The sequence below is a fragment of the Anomaloglossus baeobatrachus genome, chromosome 9, assembly GCF_048569485.1.
Source record: "Anomaloglossus baeobatrachus isolate aAnoBae1 chromosome 9, aAnoBae1.hap1, whole genome shotgun sequence".
Classification (NCBI taxonomy): Eukaryota; Metazoa; Chordata; class Amphibia; order Anura; family Aromobatidae; genus Anomaloglossus; species Anomaloglossus baeobatrachus.
The window spans coordinates 166,218,665-166,240,136 of NC_134361.1; the positions used below are offsets into that span (position 1 = coordinate 166,218,665).

The window sequence follows — 21,472 nt, forward strand, 5'->3', positions numbered from 1 at the left end:
ATCTATCTATATCCATCCATCCCTCTATCTATCTATCTATATCCATCCATCTATCTATCTATCTATCTATCTATCTATCTATATCCATCCATATATCTATCTATCTATCTATCTATCTATCCCTCTATCTATCTATATCCATCCATCCCTCTATCTATCTATCTATATCCATCCATCCATCTATCTATATCCATCCATATATCTATCTATCTATCTATCCCTCTATCTATCTATCTATATCCATCCATCCCTCTATCTATCTATCTATATCCATCCATCCATCTATCTATCTATATCCATCCATATATCTCTCTATCTATCTATCCCTCTATCTATCTATCTATATCCATCCATCCCTCTATCTATCTATCTATATCCATCCATCCCTCTATCTATCTATCTATATCCATCCATCCATCTATCTATCTATATCCATCCATATATCTATCTATCTATCTATCCCTCTATCTATCTATATCCATCCATCCATCTATCTATCTATATCCATCCATATATCTCTCTATCTATCTATCCCTCTATCTATCTATCTATATCCATCCATCCCTCTATCTATCTATCTATATCCATCCATCCCTCTATCTATCTATCTATATCCATCCATCCATCTATCTATCTATATCCATCCATATATCTATCTATCTATCTATCCCTCTATCTATCTATCTATATCCATCCATCCCTCTATCTATCTATCTATATCCATCCATCCCTCTATCTATCTATCTATCTATATCCATCCATCTATCTATCTATCTATCTATATCCATCCATATATCTATCTATCTATCTATCCCTCTATCTATCTATATCCATCCATCCCTCTATCTATCTATCTATATCCATCCATCCATATATCTATCTATCTATCTATCCCTCTATCTATCTATCTATCTATCTATATCCATCCATCCCTCTATCTATCTATCTATCCGTCTATTATTTACCTATATGTTTGTGTTTCCATTATCCACTGTCTCAAATTTTTTTGGAGGTAATCTTATATGTTTTTAAATTTTTTTTTTTTTAATTAAATTACAGGTGGAGGCACAACCCATAATTTGGGATCCTGCATGTCATGATTATATGAATTATATAAAAGACATATGACTTGGACCCAAATCTGCCGTGATCTCTACCCATTGTGGGACGAAGTTGACACAACACTTCAAGTTCAAATTGGTAAATTGAAAATGTATTTTTATGACATTTTTTTTTTTTTGTCAAGATCTTGATTAAATTATTTTTATAATGTTTTGTGTTTTTTTTTACAGACAAAGATGTGAGGAGCCGCTGGAGATCAGTGAAGGACCGCTTCACAAAAGATCTACCAAAGGCCAGCAAAAGTGGATCCGCTGGACAAAAAAGGAAAATTCTTTATGAAGATGAACTACAGTTTTTACTAACGGGCAGAAGCTTACGGCAGTAAGTACTTTTGAATTTTAAAAATTTAAAATTCTAATTTTGTTTGCAATACATTCATTTTTTTTCCCTTTTCCAATCATAGGACAGAAGGTAACCTCTTGCCTGTAGAGCATGATGACTCCACATCAGAAATGCCTGAAGGTTCAACCGAAGTGGAAGAAACAACTTTCTCCGAGGCTGCGGATACATCATCAGCTTCTGCCGCTAAACGGCCCTGCATCCCTGCTGATGGCACAGGGACTGACCCCGGTGTTTTCAGCTTTACATCCGCTGCCAGTGCTGCTGATCCGCCACAATCAACATCTTCTTCGGCGTCAGCCCGAAACCTGACATTACGGCGGAAGAAAGCAAAGGGAGTTCCAGTGGCCAAAAATGTTGCTGAGCAGTGCGACGAGCTTACCTGCGAGGCTTTGTCCCTGCTTAAAAATTCTGCTTCTAAACCAAATTCAAAGTGTGATTTATTTGCTGCCAGTCTTGGCAGCCGGCTTTCTGACATGTCGAAAGAGACGCAGTCAGCCTGTATGATGGCTTGCTGCGCCCTTTTTGACGGTTTTGAAAAGCCCCCCCCACATCCACGTGTAGGTGACCTTCTTAATCTCATTCTGGATGCTTTTTCACCCACCCAAATAAATAGACCTGTTCGAAACCTCCCTCCACAACCAAATATGGCTTATTCATATAATATGCATCCCCAAACTCAAATAGCTGGTGCAGTAGGTAACACAAATTATGAAACCCACTCACAAGCAGCTGCCCCTTCCACCCAGGCTGATTCTTTTGGTTATGTAACGGAGGACTTGTATCGCTTGTAAAAAGTTTTGCACTCCCCAGAACACTTACCCAAGTTCAAATTTTTAATTTTGATTCTAAAATTGCTGAGTCCAGCATGGCCTGAAGTGGTACTTTGCACGCTGCGACATCGCTAGCCAATGATAGCGATGCAGAGCGCGATAGTCCCCGCCCACGGTGCTGATGAGATATCTTGTGATAGCTGCTGTATTGGTATTGTATTGCACAACTTGATGTCAGGTCAGGCTGCTCTGCGGAGCTCAGGTGAAAACTCAAGATTTTTATGTTTTTAACTTTTCAGGTCCTCACCCAGTTTTGTCATTGATTGTCATTAAAGAATATCTTTTTCAGTAATGTAATTTTATTGTATGTTGAAATAAAACAATTAAATTGACAAACATGTATGTGTTGGTTGGGGGAGGAAAAAAAATGCATAGAATTTTTCATGGAATTCAATTTAATAAAAAATTTTTTTGGCAAAAAGGTATTCAAGCAATTTTGTCCATATATTACCTTAAGCGAAAAAACAAATACATATTGCAAAATGTATATACATAACACACTATCAGATGAAGGGTACAGCAGATGTCCCATTGCTGTCTGCAGATCTGGCTGCACATCACATGCACAGACTGTCTGCGGCAAATCACGTACAAAAACGTCCCCTTTTCATCGGTAGTGTCCACGTGACCAACAGGTCTGGAGGATCCCTCTAGCCATCACACGGGTCCGGATCCAAGCTGCGCCGGCTGCTGGCACAGGGGCATCACATTTGCCATTCACCTTGTCCCATGGGTGTCTGCTGATCCGGCTGCACATCACCGACACAGGAGTACTGCCAGTGCACGGCACCTTCTGGACTCATGAAGTAGTCAGTGAAGGATTCTCGCACCAACACACCCGAGTTAGTTGGTCTTCCCGAAGACACGTTGATCACTGGATTAAATTCGGCCTGCTGTGTTTCCTCAACTTGCTGAGAGCTATACTCTCGAGCATAGTTGTGGAGAACACAGCAGGCTTTAATCACAGTGTCAACGGTTTCTGTTTCTAACTGGATGGTTGTGTGTAGAATCCTCCACTGACTAGTCAGGATTCCAAAGGTGCACTCCACATATCTGCGTGCACGACTCAGCCTATAATTAAAAATCCTCCGCCGGGTATCCAGTCCCCTCCGTGGGTATGGGCGCAGCAGGTTTGGCAATAAAGGAAATGCCTCATCCGATACCATCACAAAGGGGAGTGGATCTGTGGAGCCCGGTAAAGGTTGTGGGGCTGGGAGCGTTACGCAATCCTGGAGAACTTGCAGTCCAATCTGTGATGTTCGCAACACACGAGAATCCCCCGTACTGCCATAAGCACCGACATCGATGGCAAGAAATTTGTAATGTGCATCAGCCACCGCCATGAGGACCACCGAAAAATACTTCTTATAATTAAAGAAGAGTGATCCTGATCGCGGTGGCTTCTGCACTCTTACATGTTTGCCATCGACCGCACCTATGCAGTTGGGGAAGTTGGCCACAGTTTGAAAGCCCGCTGCAACCTGAAGCCAAGTCTCCTCGGTTGGGGAAGGCATCACCATGGGCTGCAAGTTCTGCCAGATCACGCCACATGTGCACCTCACAATTTCAGAGATGGTTGATTTACCAACCCGAAATTGAAGGTGCAGGGATGTGTAGCTCTCTCCTGTGGCCAGAAATCTGCAAAATACAAAGACAAAGAATTAGAAATAGATACAAAGAGAAACATTGCATGCATGAAAATGAACTCTTCACATGATCCCAAATAAAATTTAAAAAAAAAAAAAAAATTGAAAGTATTTTTAAAAAATAATTACCGCAAGGTGATGAGCAGCCGCTCCTCAGCAGAAATTGACTTCCTCATCCGGGTATCCGCATAACATAAATCAGAATGTACAATTGATAATAGACGATCGAAGGCGGGAATAGTCAAGCGACAAAACGAAGTAAACTTTTCTGGAAATCTGGAAAAAAAATGACTAAATCAAAAAATGTGACACAGATAAATATGTAGACAGAGATAGATAAAGGATTTCTACAGACAGACATAGGTAGAAGGATAGAATAATATAGATAGAAGGATATATTCAGACAGAAAGAGAGATGGATACATAGATAATAAATAGATACAAAAAGATAGATAGATAGATAGATAAATGGAAGGATGGATGGATATAGATAGATAGATAGATACATGCATAGATAGAGGGATAGATAGATAGATAGATAGAGGGATAGATAGATAGATAGAAGGATAGATAGATAGAGGGATAGATGATAGAGGGATAGATAGAGGGATAGATAGATAGATAGAGGGATAGATAGATAGATAGATACATGCATAGATAGAGGGATAGATAGATAGATAGAGGGATAGATAGATAGATAGAAGGATAGATAGATAGAAGGATAGATAGATAGAAGGATAGATAGATAGATAGATGATAGAGGGATAGATAGAGGGATAGATAGATAGAGGGATAGATAGATAGATAGAGGGATAGATAGATAGATAGAGGGATAGATAGAGGGATAGATAGAGGGATAGATAGAGGGATAGCTAGATAGAGGGATAGATAGATAGATAGATAGAGGGATAGATAGAGGGATAGCTAGATAGAGGGATAGATAGATAGATAGATAGAGGGATAGATAGAGGGATAGATAGATAGATAGAGGGATAGATAGAGGGATAGATAGAGGGATAGATAGATAGAGGGATAGATAGATAGATAGATAGATAGATAGATAGATGGATAGATAGATAGATAGAGGGATAGATAGATAGAGGGATAGATAGAGGGATAGATAGAGGGATAGATAGATAGATAGATAGAGGGATAGATAGATAGATAGATAGATAGATAGAGGGATAGATAGAGGGATAGATAGATAGATAGAGGGATAGATAGATAGATAGATAGAGGGATAGATAGAGGGATAGATAGATAGATAGATAGAGGGATAGATAGATAGATAGAGGGATAGATAGATAGAGGGATAGATAGAGGGATAGATAGAGGGATAGATAGAGGGATAGATAGAGGGATAGATAGATAGAGGGATAGATAGATAGATAGATAGAGGGATAGATAGAGGGATAGATAGATAGATAGAGGGATAGATAGAGGGATAGATAGAGGGATAGATAGATAGATAGATAGAGGGATAGATAGAGAGATAGATAGAGGGATAGATAGATAGAGGGATAGATAGATAGATAGATAGATAGATAGATAGAGGGAGGGATAGATAGAGGGATAGATAGAGGGATAGATAGATAGATAGAGGGATAGATAGAGGGATAGATAGATAGATAGAGGGATAGATAGAGGGATAGATAGATAGATAGATAGATAGATAGATAGATAGAAGGATAGATAGATAGATAGAGGAATGGATAGATAGATAAAAAGATAGATAGATAGAATGATAGATGAATAGATAGTCAAAAAATAAAAACTACCTTCGTAAATCATTATACAGGACTCTAAAATGTCCTTTTGTCTCCCGAGCCACAAGAAGCGGATGAATCCACATTTTTTTTTTTTTGCCTAAAAAAAATTATATTATTAATGTCAAAAATTGTTTTTTTTCTATGATAAAAATGAAAAATAAAAAATTATACCTGTTCTCTACGGCGACGTAATAGTGTGACAACGGTCAGCAAAAGAAGTTGGAAATGTGGCGTGTGCAGCTGTGAGGAAAGTGCATTGCTTGGCATCTTGACTGAAGTAAATGGAGAATAAATACACCATAGAATATGGAGACTGAAGAAGAAGGAAATGACATCAAATATAATTTTTTTTTCTTGTTTTTTTCAACATGCTTTATTTATATCTACTGTAGTTTACAGCCTGAAAATCCGCAGGGAGCAACCTGCGGAAAATCCGCGGCAAATCCGCGGCAAAATCGCGGCAAAATCGCGGCAAAAACGCGGCAAAAACGCATGCGGATTTGGTGCGGATTTTTTCCGCAGGTCCGGAAATCTTTCACTGGCAGAAGTTTCTCGAGAAATTTTCTTGAGAAAGTTCACATCTCTAGTGCGCACATAGCCTAAGACTAGAAAAAAACCAAAGAGAAAATTGCATGAAAAATACCCTGACTATAAATAAATAAATTGCAAGTGCTAAATAAACATTGTTTAGTGCCACGTGAAAGGCTCTAAATGGTGCAAATGTATAATATGTAGGGGGGTTGTGACATTATATATCTGTAGGATAGCAATCTATTTTGTCTAAAATATTTCTATCATCTATCTAGCTTTATCTTTTATATTTTTATTTTATATTTGTACATGTGTTTTTTGTGTATTTTTAGATGTTGAATTCTTTGCTTTTGACAAAATTCTGTTTTCTCTGCTGTCTTTATTTCAACAAACTTTATTATTAAGACAAAAACACGTCAAAACTGCATCAAAACACATGTAACAAAAATGCAAGGCAAAAGCGCAAATAAACTAAGGTACTGAATTGGTGCAGAAATTCTGCAGTGTCAAAAACTCAACAAACACTAGTCATGGGAACCCTGGGGTATGTGCACACATTAGTATTTGGTGCAGTCATTTCTGCACCATTTCTGCATCTCTTGGCAGGAAAAACGCAGCAGAAAAAAACCCCGTTTCCGATACGTTTTTCTGGTGTTTTTGGACAGCAATTGCTATAGAGATAGATAATAGATATAGAAAAGACAGTACACGGACAAATAAACATATAATTGCACAACCTCCAGACATCTAATATATAAAGCTGAATGTGTGTATGTATGTGTGTTTGTGCAGTGGCGTAACTAGAGTTTGATGAGCCCTGGTGCAAAGTTCAGACCTGGGCCCCCCCTCCACGTACACCGACACTTAGGGTACGGGATAATGACACTGACACTCGGGGTACAGGATAATGATGCTGACACTTGGCTCTTACCCACAGCACCCACCTTTCCCATTATCTGAAATCCCTCTATCAGCGCCCAGCTTTCCTATGTTCTGATATCCATCTTGTCCTCGGCACACTGCTTCCCCATGCTCTGCTATACATCTTTCCCTCAGCACCCAGCTTTCCCATATCAGAGCATGGGAAAGCTGGGTGCTGAGAAATGATGTATAGCAGAGCATGTGAAAGCTGGGTGCTGAGAGAAGATGTATAGCAGAGCATGGGAAAGCTGGGTGCTGAGGGAAAAGAGCCTTTTTCCCTGAGCACTAAACGTTCCCATCCCCTGCTTGTATCTTTGTCCCCCCTTGTATATAGTTCTCCAAATACAATAATGGCACCCACATAGCCTTCCATATAGTATAAAGGGTCCCACATAACCCTTCATATATTAGAATACCCTTCCATAGTCCTCCATGTATTATAATTCACCCCATAGTACTCAATATATAATACTGCACCACATAGTCCTCCATATATTATAATGCACCCCCATAATCCTCCATGTATAAAGTAGCCTTTTAATTATCATGAATTTCTCATAGTTCTCTACGTATTATAATTCACCCCATATTTCTCCATATATTATACTGCACCACATAGTCCCCAATGTTTTATAATGCACCCCCATAGTCCATGTATAAGGTAGCCTCCATAGTCCTCCATATATTATAATGTAGCCCCCATAATCCTATATGTATTATAACGCAACCCCATAAAACTTCATATTGCATTATGCAGCCCCATATTCCATTTATAAGGTGTCCTTCATTTTGTATTATGCAGCCCCCCAGACCTCCATATATAATAATGCAGCCAGCCTCTCCATGCCTCCATGTATAATAATGCAGTCAGCCTCCTCAGGCCTCCATGTATAATGTAGCAGCCAGCCTCTCCAGGCCTCCATGTATAACAATGCACCCAGCCTCCTCTGGCCTCCATGTATAATGCAGTATCTCCAGGCCTCCACGTATGATGCAGTATCTCCAGGCCTCAATGTATAATGCAGTATCTCCAGGCCTCCATGTATAATGCAGCCTCTCCAGGCCTCCCTGTATAATGCAGCCTCTCCAGGCCTCCATGTATAATAATGCAGCCTCCCCAGACCTCCATGTATAATAATGCAGCCTCCCCAGACCTCCATGTATAATAATGCAGCCTCCCCAAACCTCCATGTATAATAATGCAGCCTCCCCAGACCTCCATGTATAAAGCAACCTCCTCAGACCTCCATGAAGAAAGCAGCCTCTCCAGGCCTCCATATATAATGCAGCCTCCTCAGACTCCATGTATAAAGCAGCCTCTCCAGGCCTCCATGTATAATAATGCAGCTTCCCCAGAACTGCCTTCCCAAGCCTCTGGCCACCGTTTACTCACTTATATTAGAAAAAAAAAACAAAAACAACAAGTACTCACCTTCTCTCTTCCTTCCACCGCTGCTGTCCTCCCCGCTGCTCGTTCTCCCGGTGCTGCGGTAGGCGTCCTCCCATCCTGCACTCTGTGCACTCAGCACAGCAGTCGCTCGGGAGTGACGTCACCGCACAGGGGGAGAATGGTGATGCATAGCGCGGCACCGGCCGGTGACGGGGGAGACGCCGCAGCCGCTGACACCAGGTAGGGGGCCCTGGTGCCACCGCTGACACCAGGCAGGGGGGCCCGGTGTCAGCGGTGGCAGCGGGTCAAATAGAGGCCGCGTGGTCTGTGACAGATCAGTGCGGCTCCTCTCACACTGACAGGAGCTGGCTGCTGATCTGCCTGGCAGCCGCCGGGCCCCTGACCTCCCGGTCCTGGTCGCGATCGCGACCGCTGCGACCGTGGTAGTTACGCCACTTTGTTTGTGTGTGTATGTCCGGGATTGGCATCTGCACCGTCACAGCTACAGTCACAAAATTTTGCACACTCACACGTCTGGACCCCCAGAGCGTCATAGGCTATGTTGTGAGGCGAAATTTTAACCCTGCGCGTTCCAATTTACCAATCAATTTTGCCCTTATCTACATAATGGGGAAAAAGTGAAACAAAAAGTGTATCCGCACCATCGCATTTACAATCACAAAATTTTGCACAGACACCTCATGTGACCCAGGGAACGTCGTAGACTATGTTTTGACAGGAAAATCTAACCCCGCGCTTTACAGTTACTCTCTGAAAAACATGCCTTCATTAAAGTAAATGGAGCCTGGAACTTCAGGTTATTAGTAGCAGCTGGTTGCTACAGGAACAAAAGACATTCATAGTATAAGAAGCGTATATGTGATGTATATGTGATGTATAATAAGATGTCAGTGGGGAGATGGATAGAGAGAGACAGAGAGAGAATCAGACAGAGACAGACAGGGAAAGAGACAGAGAGATAGAGACAGATAGGGAAAGAGACAGACAGAGACAAACGGTGAAAGAGACAGACAGAGACAGACGGGGAAAAGGAGAGATAGACCTGGAAAGAGACAGACCTGGAAAGAGACAGACCTGGAAAGAGACAGATATTAACAACACATATCTCAAACTTGGAGCCATAAATATAAACATCAAACCGGCCGGAATGAGGCGGGAAGGGTGTCAACACTACTCAGAGTACTAATCAAACACAGGAGAAACAAGAGTAAAGTGCAATATCCATACTTAATTAAGACAAACACAACAAGGAGTGATTAAAAGAAGAGTATACTACCAAACCAATAGGGATGCAATGACAATAGTCCCTTTATCATAAAAAATTACAGTCCATGATATTACATAGGAGTCTAAGCTAGTGATGAGCGAGTATGCTTGTTACTACTCGGTACTCGCACGAGTATCACTGTACTCGGGCTACTCGGCGGGTACCGAGTAATCTCGGTTCTAAAGGCCTGCAGGAATTCCTGGATGTTAGTAGTTATAGGGTCCTCCTTCTCCCACAAGGGGTTCATCCAGGCCAGTGCCTAACCTTCTAGATGGGACATCACAAACGCCACCTTGGCTTGGTCGGAGGCAAACAGATGCGGAAGCAGCTTAACGTGGAGGGAGCACTGATTCAAGAATCCTCTGCAGGTCTTAGGATCTCCGGCATATCGGGGTGGAGAGCCCAAGCGGAGTTTAGAGGCTTCCGAGGAAGCTGCCACGGGAACTGCGGCCGTGGACTGTGCTAGTGAAGACTGAGATGCCAGGGACGTGGCGGTTGCTTGCAGCGTATTCAGGCGGGTGTCCACCAAGGACATGAAGGCCAGCATGCGGAACTGGGTCTCGCGCTGTCGTCCGAGTTCCTGCTGCAATCCGGCCAGCTGGGACGCTAGTGCTTCGGCGGGATCCATGGCCTGTTCTTACTGTTAGGACCAGAAGGACGGGTAGGCCCAGGAGGTGGATCCACTGGACTGAGCACCCCACCAAGGGCAAGGTGCCCGGTACAGGGAGCACTACGGTTAGCAGGACAGTCCGTTCAGAGGAGTGGAGTGAAGAAGTCCCTGGGACCACGGAGTCTCTGAAGGTAGTCCAGGTGACGGAGCTCAGGTTCGGAGGCCGAGATGATGTCAGGCAGAGTTCGGAACCAGCTGAGCGAGGAGGTCGGTCACCACACGGATCCAGGGATCGGAGACGGTAGGGACTGACAAGATGGCGGACAGTCACCGTTCGGGGTTCTGGAACCCTCAGGACCGGTTGGCGAGACAGGAGCGACTCTACAAGAGAGATAGGTGAGTATGGGACAAAGCAAAGGAGGACCTGACTCCTAGCTTAGCAAACACGAAGAACAGGCCCTGCCCACTTGGAAAGGATTCCCCTATATAACCTGTACCTGGATCTTCAATATCCTGTTGAAAGACGCTGGCCCTTTAAGAGAGGGTCAATGACCACGCGTGCGCCCTAAAGCGCATGCGCGAGGCCCGGGTGCCAGAAGCCAGAGCAGGAAGCGGTGCACAGGAGGCAGGAGTGCCGGGCTGGCTCAGCATCGCAGACGGGCGCCGGGAGCGGTGACCGGGTTGCCTGGAGGACGCAGGTGAGGGAGCATGGAGGCTGTGGAGCGGGGGACCGGGGAGCGTGGCAGGGGAGCAGGGAAGCGTGGCACGGGAGCCGGGAAGCATGGCAGGGGAGCCGGGAAGCGTGGCAGGGGAGCCGGGGAGCATGGCAGGGGAGCCGGGGAGCGTGACAGGGGAGCCGGGGAGCGTGGCAGGGGAGCCGGGGAGCGTGACACCATCACAGTCTCTCCCTGCCTCCTGCCGGAGATTCCGTGATGACTCACCTGCACTGCATATCCCACACAGCCCCCATTTCTCATCTTTATTGCTTCCCTTAGTCCTGATTGTATTTCTGGTTAGTCCTTACCTACCCTATATTCCAATATTTATTGGTTAGAGTCCTATGCAGTGGCGTAACTACCGCGGTCGCAGCGGTCGCGATCGCGACCGGGCCCGGGCGGTTTGGGGCCCGCGGGGACCCGGCAGATCAGCAGCCAGCTCCTCTCAGTGAGAGAGAAGCTGCGCTGATCTATCACAGTGCACGCGCCCACTATATGACCCGCTGCCGCCCCCGACACCGGGCCCTCCTGCCCGATGTCAGCGGCGGCACCGGGGGCCCCCCTCCCCCGTCACCGCGCACAGTAATAATGAAGCAAAGATCGGCCGGCGCCGCTCTGCATCATCATTCTCCCCCTGTGCCTGTGCGGTGACGTCACTCCTGTGCGACTGCTGTGCTGAGTGCACAGAGCGCAGGGAGGGAGGACGCCGACCGCAGCACCGGGAGGACGAGCAGCAGTGGAAGGAGGAGAGCAGGGAGTACAGCATCAGTGGAACAAGGAGACGTCAGGACAGAGCAGCAGTGGAAGGAGGAGAGCGGTGAGTACTTGGTTTTTTTTTTTATATATATATGAGTACACGGTGGTCAGAGGCCTGGAGTGGAGAGGCTGCATTATACTGTACATGGAGGCCTGGGGTGGGAAGGCTGGATGATACTGTACATGGAGGCCTGGGGTGGGGAGGCTGCATCTGTACATGGAGGCCTGGGGTGGGGAGGCTGCCTGATACTGTACATGGAGGCCTGGGGTGGGGAGGCTGCATCTGTACATGGAGGCCTGGGGTGGGGAGGCTGCCTGATACTGTACATGGAGGCCTGGGGTGGGGAGGCTGCATCTGTACATGGAGGCCTGGGGTGGGGAGGCTGCCTGATACTGTACAAGGAGGCCTGGGGTGGGGAGGCTGCATGATACTGTACATGGAGGCCTGGGGTGGGGAGGCTGCCTGATACTGTACATGGAGGCCTGGGGTGGGGAGGCTGCATGATACTGTACATGGAGGTCTGGGGAGGCTGGCTGCATTATTATACATGGAGGCCTGGGGACGCTGGCTGCATTATTATACATGGAGGTCTGGGGAGGCTGGCTGCATTATTATACATGGAGGCCTGGGGAGGCTGGCTGCATTATTATACATGGAGGCCTGGGGAGGCTGGCTGCATTATTATACATGGAGGCCTGGGGAGGCTGGCTGCATTATTATACATGGAGGTCTGGGGAGGCTGGCTGCATTATTATACATGGAGGCCTGGGGAGGCTGGCTGCATTATTATACATGGAGGCCTGGGGAGGCTGGCTGCATTATTATACATGGAGGCCTGGGGAGGCTGGCTGCATTATTATACATGGAGGCCTGGGGAGGCTGGCTGCTATATTATACATGGAGGCCTGGGAGGCTGGCTGCTATATTATACATGGAGGCCTGGAGAGGTTGGCTGCATTGTTATATATGGAGGCCTGGTGAGGCTGCATAATAAACATGAAGGACACCTTATACATTGAATATAGAGGTGTAATATACATAGAGGTCTATGAGGCTGCATTATACTGGAGGTCTATAGGGCTGCATTAAAATGGAGGTCGGGGGGGGGGCTGTATAATACAAAATGAAGGGACACCTTATACATGGAATATAGGGGTGAATTATACATGGAGGAGTATGGGGCTGCATAATACCATCTGAAGTTTTATGGGGTTGTGTTATAATACATATAGGACTATGGGGGCTGCATTATAATATATGGAGGACTATGGAGGCTACCTTATACACGGACTATGGAAGTGCATTATAAAACATGGAGGACTGGGTGGTGCAGTATAATATATGGAGAACTATGGGGTGAATTTTAATACATGGAGAACTATGGGAAATACATTATAATTGAAGGGCTACTTTATACATGGAGGATTATGGGGGTGCATTATAATATATGGAGGGCTATGTATCTGCATTCTAATATATGAAGGGTTATGTGAGACCCTTTATACAATTATTTGGAAGGCTATGTGGGGGCTGTTATAGTATTTTGAGAACTTTATACAGGGGGACAAAGATACAAGTATGGGATGGAAATGTTTTGTGCTGAGGGAAAAAGGCTCTTTCCCTCAGCAGCCAACTTTCCCATGCTCTGCTATACATCTCTCAGCACCCAGCTTTCCCATGTTCTGATATACATCTCTCAGCACCCAGCTTTCCCATGTTCTGATATACATCTCTCAGCACCCAGCTTTCTCATGCTCTGATATGGGAAAGCTGGGTGCTGAGGACAAGATAAATATCAGAACATAGGAAAGCTGGGTGCTGATAGAGGGATTTCAGGGTACTGTGGGTGAGAGCCAAGTGTCAGCGTCATTATCCTGTACCCCGAGTGTCAGTGTCATTATCCCTTACCCCATACCTCCCAACCGTCCCGGATACAGCGGGACTTTCACGCTTTACGTTGTTTGTCCCGTTGCCACGATCGGGACGGCCGGCTCCCGGGCTCCGCCCACCCACTCTCTCTCCGCCTCCCTGCTTTTCCCTCCTACCATCCCAGTAGACGTGGCATAACAGAGAGGAGCGCTGCCTGTGCTGCTGCTGGTACAGTAAAATCTCCCCAGCGCTGATTTCCCTCCCTCCCCCCCCCCTCACCCCCGGCCGGAGCCCTCTCTGTGCGGTCGGCCGGCCGCCTGTCTGTGTGGTCGGCCGGCCGCCTTTCTGTGCGGGCGCCCCCCGGCCGCCTGTCTGTGCGGGCGCCCCCCCGGCCGCCTGTCTGTGCGGGCGCCCCCCGGCCGCCTGTCTGTGCGGGCCCCCCCCGGCCGCCTATCTGTGCGGGCGCCCCCCTGCCGCCTGTCTGTGCGGGCGCCCCCCTGCCGCCTGTCTGTGCGGGCGCCCCCCTGCCGCCTGTCTGTGAAGGCGACCGGCCACCTCACTGTGTGGGCGACCGGCCGCCACACTGTGGCTCCCTGCGTGTCCATGCTGGAGGCCCGCCGGCTGCCTGCGTGTCCATGCTGGAGGCCCGCCGGCTGCCTGCGTGTCCATGCTGGAGGCCCGCCGGCTGCCTGCGTGTCCATGCTGAATGGGTGTGGATGGGGAGTGGATATGGGCGTGACTGTGAAATGGGTGTGGTTAGGGGGCGTGGCCTAAAAATTTACGCGCGCTGCAAACTTTGTCCTTCTTTAAAAGTTGGGAGGTATGCCTTACCCCAAGTGTCTGAGTATGTGGAGGGGGGGGCCCAGGTCTAAACTTTGCACCGGGGCCCATCCAACTCTAGTTACGCCACTGCTCCTATGTAATATCATGGACTGTAATTTTTTATGATAAAGGGACTATTGTCATTGCATCCCTATTGGTTTGGTAGTATACTCTTCTTTTAATCACTCCTTGTTGTGTTTGTCTTAATAAAGTATGGATATTGCACTTTACTCTTGTTTCTCCTGTGTTTGACTGGAAAGAGACAGGCAGACATGCAGACAGGTACAGAGACAGGAAGACAGGGAAGGAGGAGACAGCCAGAGAGACAGACAAAGATAGATGGGGAAAGACACAGACCTTGATAGAGACAGATGGGGAAAGAGACAGAGAAATAGAGACAGACAAAGACAGGCAGACAGGGAAAGAGACAGACAGGAAAAGACACAGACAAAGAGACGGGGGAGACAAACGGGGTAAGAGACAGACCTGGGAAAGAGACAGACATGGAAAGAGACAGATGGGGAAAGAAGCAGAGAGATAGAGACAGACAAAGAAAGAGACAGAGACAGGCAGACGAGGAAAGAAGCAGACCTGGAAAGAGACAGACCTGGAAAGAGACAGACGGGAAAGAGACAGACGGGGAAAGAGACAGATCTGGAAAGAGACAGACGGAGCACATTACATGGCTAATTTAGTTCAATCTGTGTGGAATATGTGTGGTGTTGAAATATATGTTGTGAAGTGCTTCTATTAGCTTAGTTTTTACCTTTTAATAATTACATTTCTATCTATTTGTTTTGTTGTTTGTGTTTGCAGAATACATTTTTGTTAATGCATTCCATTTTGTTAACAGCAGTTATTAACCCGGGCGAAGCCGGGTAGTACAGCTAGTATAATAATAAAATTGTAACCTGTGGAGCTTATTGGACAACTTTTTATGATTAAATAAATAAACGGGGGAAAAAACAGCGTGGGGTGCCCCTTATTTTTGATAACCAGCAAGGGCAAAGCAGACAGCTGGAGGCTGTTATTATGAGGCTGGAAAGGCCCATGATTATTGGCTCCTTCTTAGACTAAAAATACCAGCCTGCAGCCACCCCAGAAGTGGCACATCACATTAGATGCACCAGTTCTGGCTCTTTGCCTCAGCTCTTCCTGATTACCCTGGTGCGGTACAGGCCAATAACCATGGGCCTTCACAGACTAAAAAAAAATAGCAGCCCGCAGCCACCACAGAAGAGGCGCATCACATTAGATGCGCCAATTCTAGCACTTTGCATGGTTCTTCCCTGGCGTGGTGGTAATCAGGGTAATGGTAGCTGGGGTTAATGGCACCTGTGTAGTGTTAGCTGGCATCAAGCCCAGGGATTAGTAATGGAAAAGTATCTATCAGACATCGCCATTACAAACCCAGTAATAAAAAAAGATACACATGTAAAAAATACTTTATTAAAATAAACACTTTCCATCATTCAATACTTCACTAAAGAAAAAAAAACCAGGAGGACCACCGTAGTCCAGGGAATCTGCCATATTCCACAAATGGAAGCCTGAAAACATAAACATAGAGAAATAAAAACAAGACACAGTCCTTTGTTCACCAATTTATTAAAATGCAAAGTTCTCACCAAAGTCTGACATAGTCCAGTGCTTCCCAGGACGTTTCTCCACAATAAAAGACTATGGAGGCTCAGAATAAGGCTCAGAATGAGGCTCAGAACGAGACTCCATAGAATTTGAGAAGCAGCCGCTCCCGCCTCTTGCCGCGCACAGCGAAACCCGGCAATTCTGATGAATGGTAATGTCAGGAACGTCACTTATATGCAGTTGTATACCTTCTATGTCCCCCAAAATGTACTCGTGCCCCTTTTCGTGTTCCTACACAATAGCAATGTCCCTTTTTGAACACAGTCAACTTGGAATTGTTTCGGTTTTGTGTTCCTACACAGTAAAAATGCCCTGTGTGTGCCCTACACAATAATAGTTCTTCTCTTAGGGCTGTACAATTATACTACACCATATGTGCCCCCTTTAGTCCCCAATACTGTTGTAATGTCCCCGAATGTTTACCCACACAATAATAATGGCCCTTTTTTCAGCCACATTCATTGGTATTGTTTGTCCTTTGTGCTCCTACAAAGTAAAAATTACCTCTCTGTGCCCCTATACAAATGTAATGTCCCCTTCCATCCCCCAACACAGTAGTAATGTCCCTCTTTGTTTCCCACTTATACTACAACATCTATCACAGGCAAAAGCTGCCCCCTCACTTCCTCCCAGCATGCTCTGCAGTGTGGATCTAATTTGCATATTGAATTATTGCACCATATCTCTTATTAGTTTTTCCCTAATTAGCTTTTTTACAGTTTGATTTCTTCATTAATAGGATATTACCTAAAATCTTTCAGAATTTACTGTAAAAAAATAAATAAATTAAAAAAATAAATAAAATGATGTCCCTAAGTTAAAATATCCCATTTTTTAGCCCTATATATAGCGGTCAGGTCCAATATCAGTTTGAGCTTGCTTTGGCAGCACATATACTTTGCTTTTGGCAGCACATTTACTAAACTTGGTACGATACAAAGAATATCAGCATAGCCCCTGCGCAAGGATGACACGCAAATTCGTGAAGCGTTCCATATTTTGACGCATTTATTAACGCAAATGTATTTTTTTTTCGTCAATTTTTGAGGTAAGAACATTTCTGGCCTTGTTAACCCCTTCAAGCCATGGCCATTTTGCTTTATTTCCATTTCGTTTTTCGTCCTCTTCTTCCAAAAGCCCTAACGTATTGATTTTTCCACGTGAGGGCCGTGTGTTATACTTTTGAATGACATCACTCATTTTTTCCATATAATGTACTGGAAAATGGGGAAAAAAAATCCAAAAGTGTAGAAATTGTAATTAAAAAGTGAAATTCCACAATTTAGGGGGGTTTTTTTGCTTTTTTTCTGTCACCATGTTTACAATTTGGTAAAAGTGACCCGGCATTATGATGCCTCAGGCCGGTGCGAGTTCGTAGATACAAAACATGTATACTTTTACTTTTATCTAAAGGGTGAAGAAAAAGCAGAAGTTTGTCCAAAAAAAGAATAGCGCCTTGTCGCCATGTTCGGAGACCTGTAGCATTCTCATTGTTCGGGATCTGGGGCTCAGTGACGGCTTTTTTTTTTGCGTTTTGAGCTGATGTTTTTAATTATACCATATTTGTATATGATGATTTGATCGCCTGTTATTGCATTTTAGTGCCATGTTGCGATGACCAAAAACCATCATTTTGTCATCTGGAATATTTTTTCTCGTTACACCTTGTACTAATCAGATTAATTGCTTTTATATTTTTATAGCCCAGGCATTTCTGAACTCAGCAATACCAAATATGTGTATTGTCGCACCCCGGGGCAGCCGAGCTGCTCGGATCCAGGCAATCCGTGGCTCGAGGGGTCCCAGATCCAGGGGCACATCGATCAGTTTTTAAATAAAATGGGAAACATAATAAAAATAGTCCGACTACGCCACACGCGGTGCGCGGCCAGGGGTGGCATGGCCACCGCTGCCGTTCTTCCCTGGGGGTGATGGATGGGGCAGCGTGGATGGTGAAGCCCTACGCGAGCAGGGCTTTTCCCCAGGGGTAGGTAGGGGTTAATGTGGAGGTGCAGTGAAATACCTCAGTCCAGACAGGGGAGTGCAGTTTGGTCGCTTTACTTACAGCTGGGTTCGCAACCTGGGGACGTGCTGGATCCCAGGTGCGCCCGAGTCCTGTGTCCCTGTGCCAACTGACCTGGTGCCACTCGCCCACCGATGCACTTGTGTGTGTGTGTGTGTGTGGGGGTCCTCCCTGGCGTGGAGCACTTGGAGGTCCTCCTGGTGACTGGGTCCTGCCGCAGGCAGTTTGGACTATTTAAGGGAATATGTCCCGGTCCTCCCTTTGCTGCTTATGCCTCGGATGTTAATGGTGGCAGACGAGTCCTGGAAACCCACCCACCTTGCAGAGTTAATAGACGGCTTGAAGTCCCGGTCTGTTCTCGGATCTGCACCCCGTGCGTGCAAAGTACTAGGAGCCCTGGATTTCCACTCCCACAGCATTCCACTGTCCCTGGAGCTTGACCTTTCGTTCTCCAGATACTTTCTCCCCTGAGTGGCTGCTGTTTCTACTCAGGTCTTGGCGGGGTCTTTGCTACTTTCACTGTGTCTCAAGATTCCTTTGTCTTGACACCTTTACTGACAACTGATTCTCCTCCTTGCGACTGCTCACTTTCAGTCTCTCCAGCCCGCTAACTGACTTCTCCCACTCTCCCCAGGCCATCCACTCCTCCCCCAGGTCTGATCTCTCCCTACCCAGTTGTCTGCCTGTTAGCTCACAGTGCCCAGCCCTGTCACCTGGTTCTATGGGAGTCTCCCGCCCTGGTTTTGGAGTGTATGTGTCCTGGTGTGCTGGTGTCTGTGTACTGACTGGCACAGTTATGTAGGACCCGAGCTGTTACAGTGATGTTACCTTGTTTTGTGAGACCTGGTTACCTCAGTGGCGTCTCAATTTTGTTTTGTTTTTTAGTTTTTTAATTGTTTTGCTTTCAATGAGGCAAAAGGGGGATGATTTGAGCTTTAGCTTTTATTTTTTCATATTTTACATAATTATTTATTTCTTTAATATTTTTTACTGATTTTACTAGTTGCCCTAGAGGACTTTATGACTGTACACTGCGATGGCTTTTCCTGTTCAGAGCGATGCTGCAGCATCGCTCTGATCAGGAGAAATCCTGGTCTCCTGAGAGTGCTGGCATTCTGTTGACTCTCACAGGAAGTGATTCATGACAGCATCAGGAGTAATAATCTGACCCCGAGCTGTCATGGAAATACAACGGCGCCCCGTGATCGCATCACGGGGCCACTGACGGTGGCGGGAGCAGAGTTTGACAGTGTGATCTAAAGGGTTAACACACGCACGTCTGCTGATCAGATCCGCCGGAGCCCATGGTAACCGCAGGGACACAACCAATGGCGTACTAGTGACGGGGTTAAATAAATAAATAAATTAGTTGATTAAAAAACTGGCTTGGGTTCCCTGCTATGTTTGGTAACCAGCCAAGGAAAAGCAGACAGCTAGAGGCTGATAGGCTGGGAAGGTCCATGGTTATTGGCTTGTCCAAACCTAAAACTAGCAGCCTGCAGCTGCTGCAGAAGTGGAGCATCACACTAGATGCTCTAATTCTGACGCTTTGCCCAACTCTTCCTGATTGCCATGGTGCAGTGGCAATCGGAGTAATGGTAGCTGGGGTTGATGTCAGCTGTGTAATGTCAGCTGGCAGCAAGCCCAGGGGATAGTAATGGAGAGGCGTCTATCAGGCACCCCCATTAATAACCCAGTAATAAAAAAAGACAACATACACAATTTAACAAAATGATTAATTAAAATAAACACTTTCCATCATTCACTGCTTTATTAAAACAAACAAAAAAAAAAATAGCAGGATCGCCGTAGTCCAAGAAATCTGCCATAGTCCACAAATGGGAACCTGAAAAAGATAAACAGAGAGAAATAAAAACAAGAGACTGTCCCCTGTGAGCCACTGTATAGTATTAGTAGCCCCATGTACAAAAGTAATGCTTATCAATGAGCCCCTCTACAGTAGTAATGACCTGATGTACAGTAGTAATGCCCCCTGTGTTCCCCAGTACATGAGTAATGCCTCCTGTACAGTAATAATGCCCTCTGTGCGCCCCTGTACAATTATAATGCCCCTGTACAGCAGTAATGTCCCATTGTACAGTAGTAATGCTCTCTGTGAGCTCCTGTACACTAGTAATGCCCCCATGTACAGCAGTAATGCCCTCATTCACAATAGTAATGCCCCCTGTACAATAGTAGTGCCCCCTTGTGCAGTAGTAATGCCCCATGATCAGTAGTAATGCCCACTTGTGACCCCATGTACAGTAGTAATGCCCCCTGTACAGTAGTAATGCCCCCTGTACAGTAGTAATGCCCCCTGTACAGTAGTTATGCCCCCTGCACAGTAGCAATGCCCCCTGTACAGTAGTTATGCCCCCTGCACAGTAGTAATGCCCCCTGTAGAATAGCAATGCCCCCAAGATCAGTAGTTCTGCCCCCTGCACAGTAGTAATGCCCCCTGCACAGTAGTAATGCCCCCTGTACAGTAGTAATGCCCCCTGCACAGTAGCAATGCCCCCTGTACAGTAGTAATGCCCCCTGCACAGTAGTTATGCCCCCTGTACAGTAGTAATGCCCCCTGCACAGTAGTAATGCCCCCTGCACAGTAGTAATGCCCCCTGTACAGTAGTAATGCCCCCTGCACAGTAGCAATGCCCCCTGTACAGTAGTAATGCCCCCTGTACAGTAGTTATGCCCCCTGTACAGTAGTAATGCCCCCTGCACAGTAGTAATGCCCCCTGCACAGTAGTAATGCCCCCTGTACAATAGCAATGCCCCCAAGATCAGTAGTAATGCCCACCTTTGACCCCATGTACAGTAGTAATGCTCCGTTGTGCAGTAGTAATTTCCCCTGTGAGCCCCACTACAGTAATAATGCCCCCCTGTACAGTAGTATTGCCCAACTGTGACCCCCATGTAGAAAAATAATGCCCCCTCGTACAGTAGTATTGCCCACTGTGAGGAGCCTCTGTACAATACTAATACCTCCTGTACAGTAGTAATGCCTCTTGTGAGCCCCTGTAAAATTGGAATGCCCCCCTGTGCAGTAGTAATGCCCGTTGTACAGTAGGAAATAGGCCCCATGTTTTCCCAGGATCCTGTGCGGCGCGGATCTCATTTGCATATTAATTAGTGACAAATTGTTACCTATTTTTTCCCTGATTACATTTATTACACTTTAACTGCAAC

At 45.9% G+C, this 21,472-nt stretch overlaps 1 protein-coding gene and 1 non-coding gene across 2 annotated transcripts; both read left to right on the forward strand.

Moving 5' to 3' along the window:
- Window positions 1-1,071: 1,071 nt before the first annotated feature.
- LOC142250598 (uncharacterized) lies at window positions 1,072-2,648 on the forward strand. Its single transcript, XM_075322781.1, has 3 exons — window positions 1,072-1,200; window positions 1,293-1,443; window positions 1,526-2,648. Exons 1-3 carry the CDS (start codon window positions 1,125-1,127, stop codon window positions 2,253-2,255), a joined length of 957 nt encoding a protein of 318 aa, XP_075178896.1. The 5' UTR covers window positions 1,072-1,124; the 3' UTR covers window positions 2,256-2,648.
- Window positions 2,649-17,158: 14,510 nt separating this feature from the next.
- On the forward strand, window positions 17,159-17,262 carry LOC142253820 (U6 spliceosomal RNA). Its single transcript, XR_012726852.1, has one exon. It is a non-coding gene; the product is annotated as a U6 spliceosomal RNA (small nuclear RNA).
- The last annotated feature ends 4,210 nt before the right edge of the window (window positions 17,263-21,472 follow it).

Coding starts and splice junctions, on each gene's coding strand:
- LOC142250598 (XM_075322781.1), top strand. CDS start 1,125: ATGACTTGGACCCAAATCTGCCGTGATCTCTACCCATTGTGGGACGAA. Junction 1,201..1,292: donor AACACTTCAAGTTCAAATTG/GTAAATTGAAAA, acceptor TTTTTTTTACAG/ACAAAGATGTGAGGAGCCGC. Junction 1,444..1,525: donor ACGGGCAGAAGCTTACGGCA/GTAAGTACTTTT, acceptor TTCCAATCATAG/GACAGAAGGTAACCTCTTGC.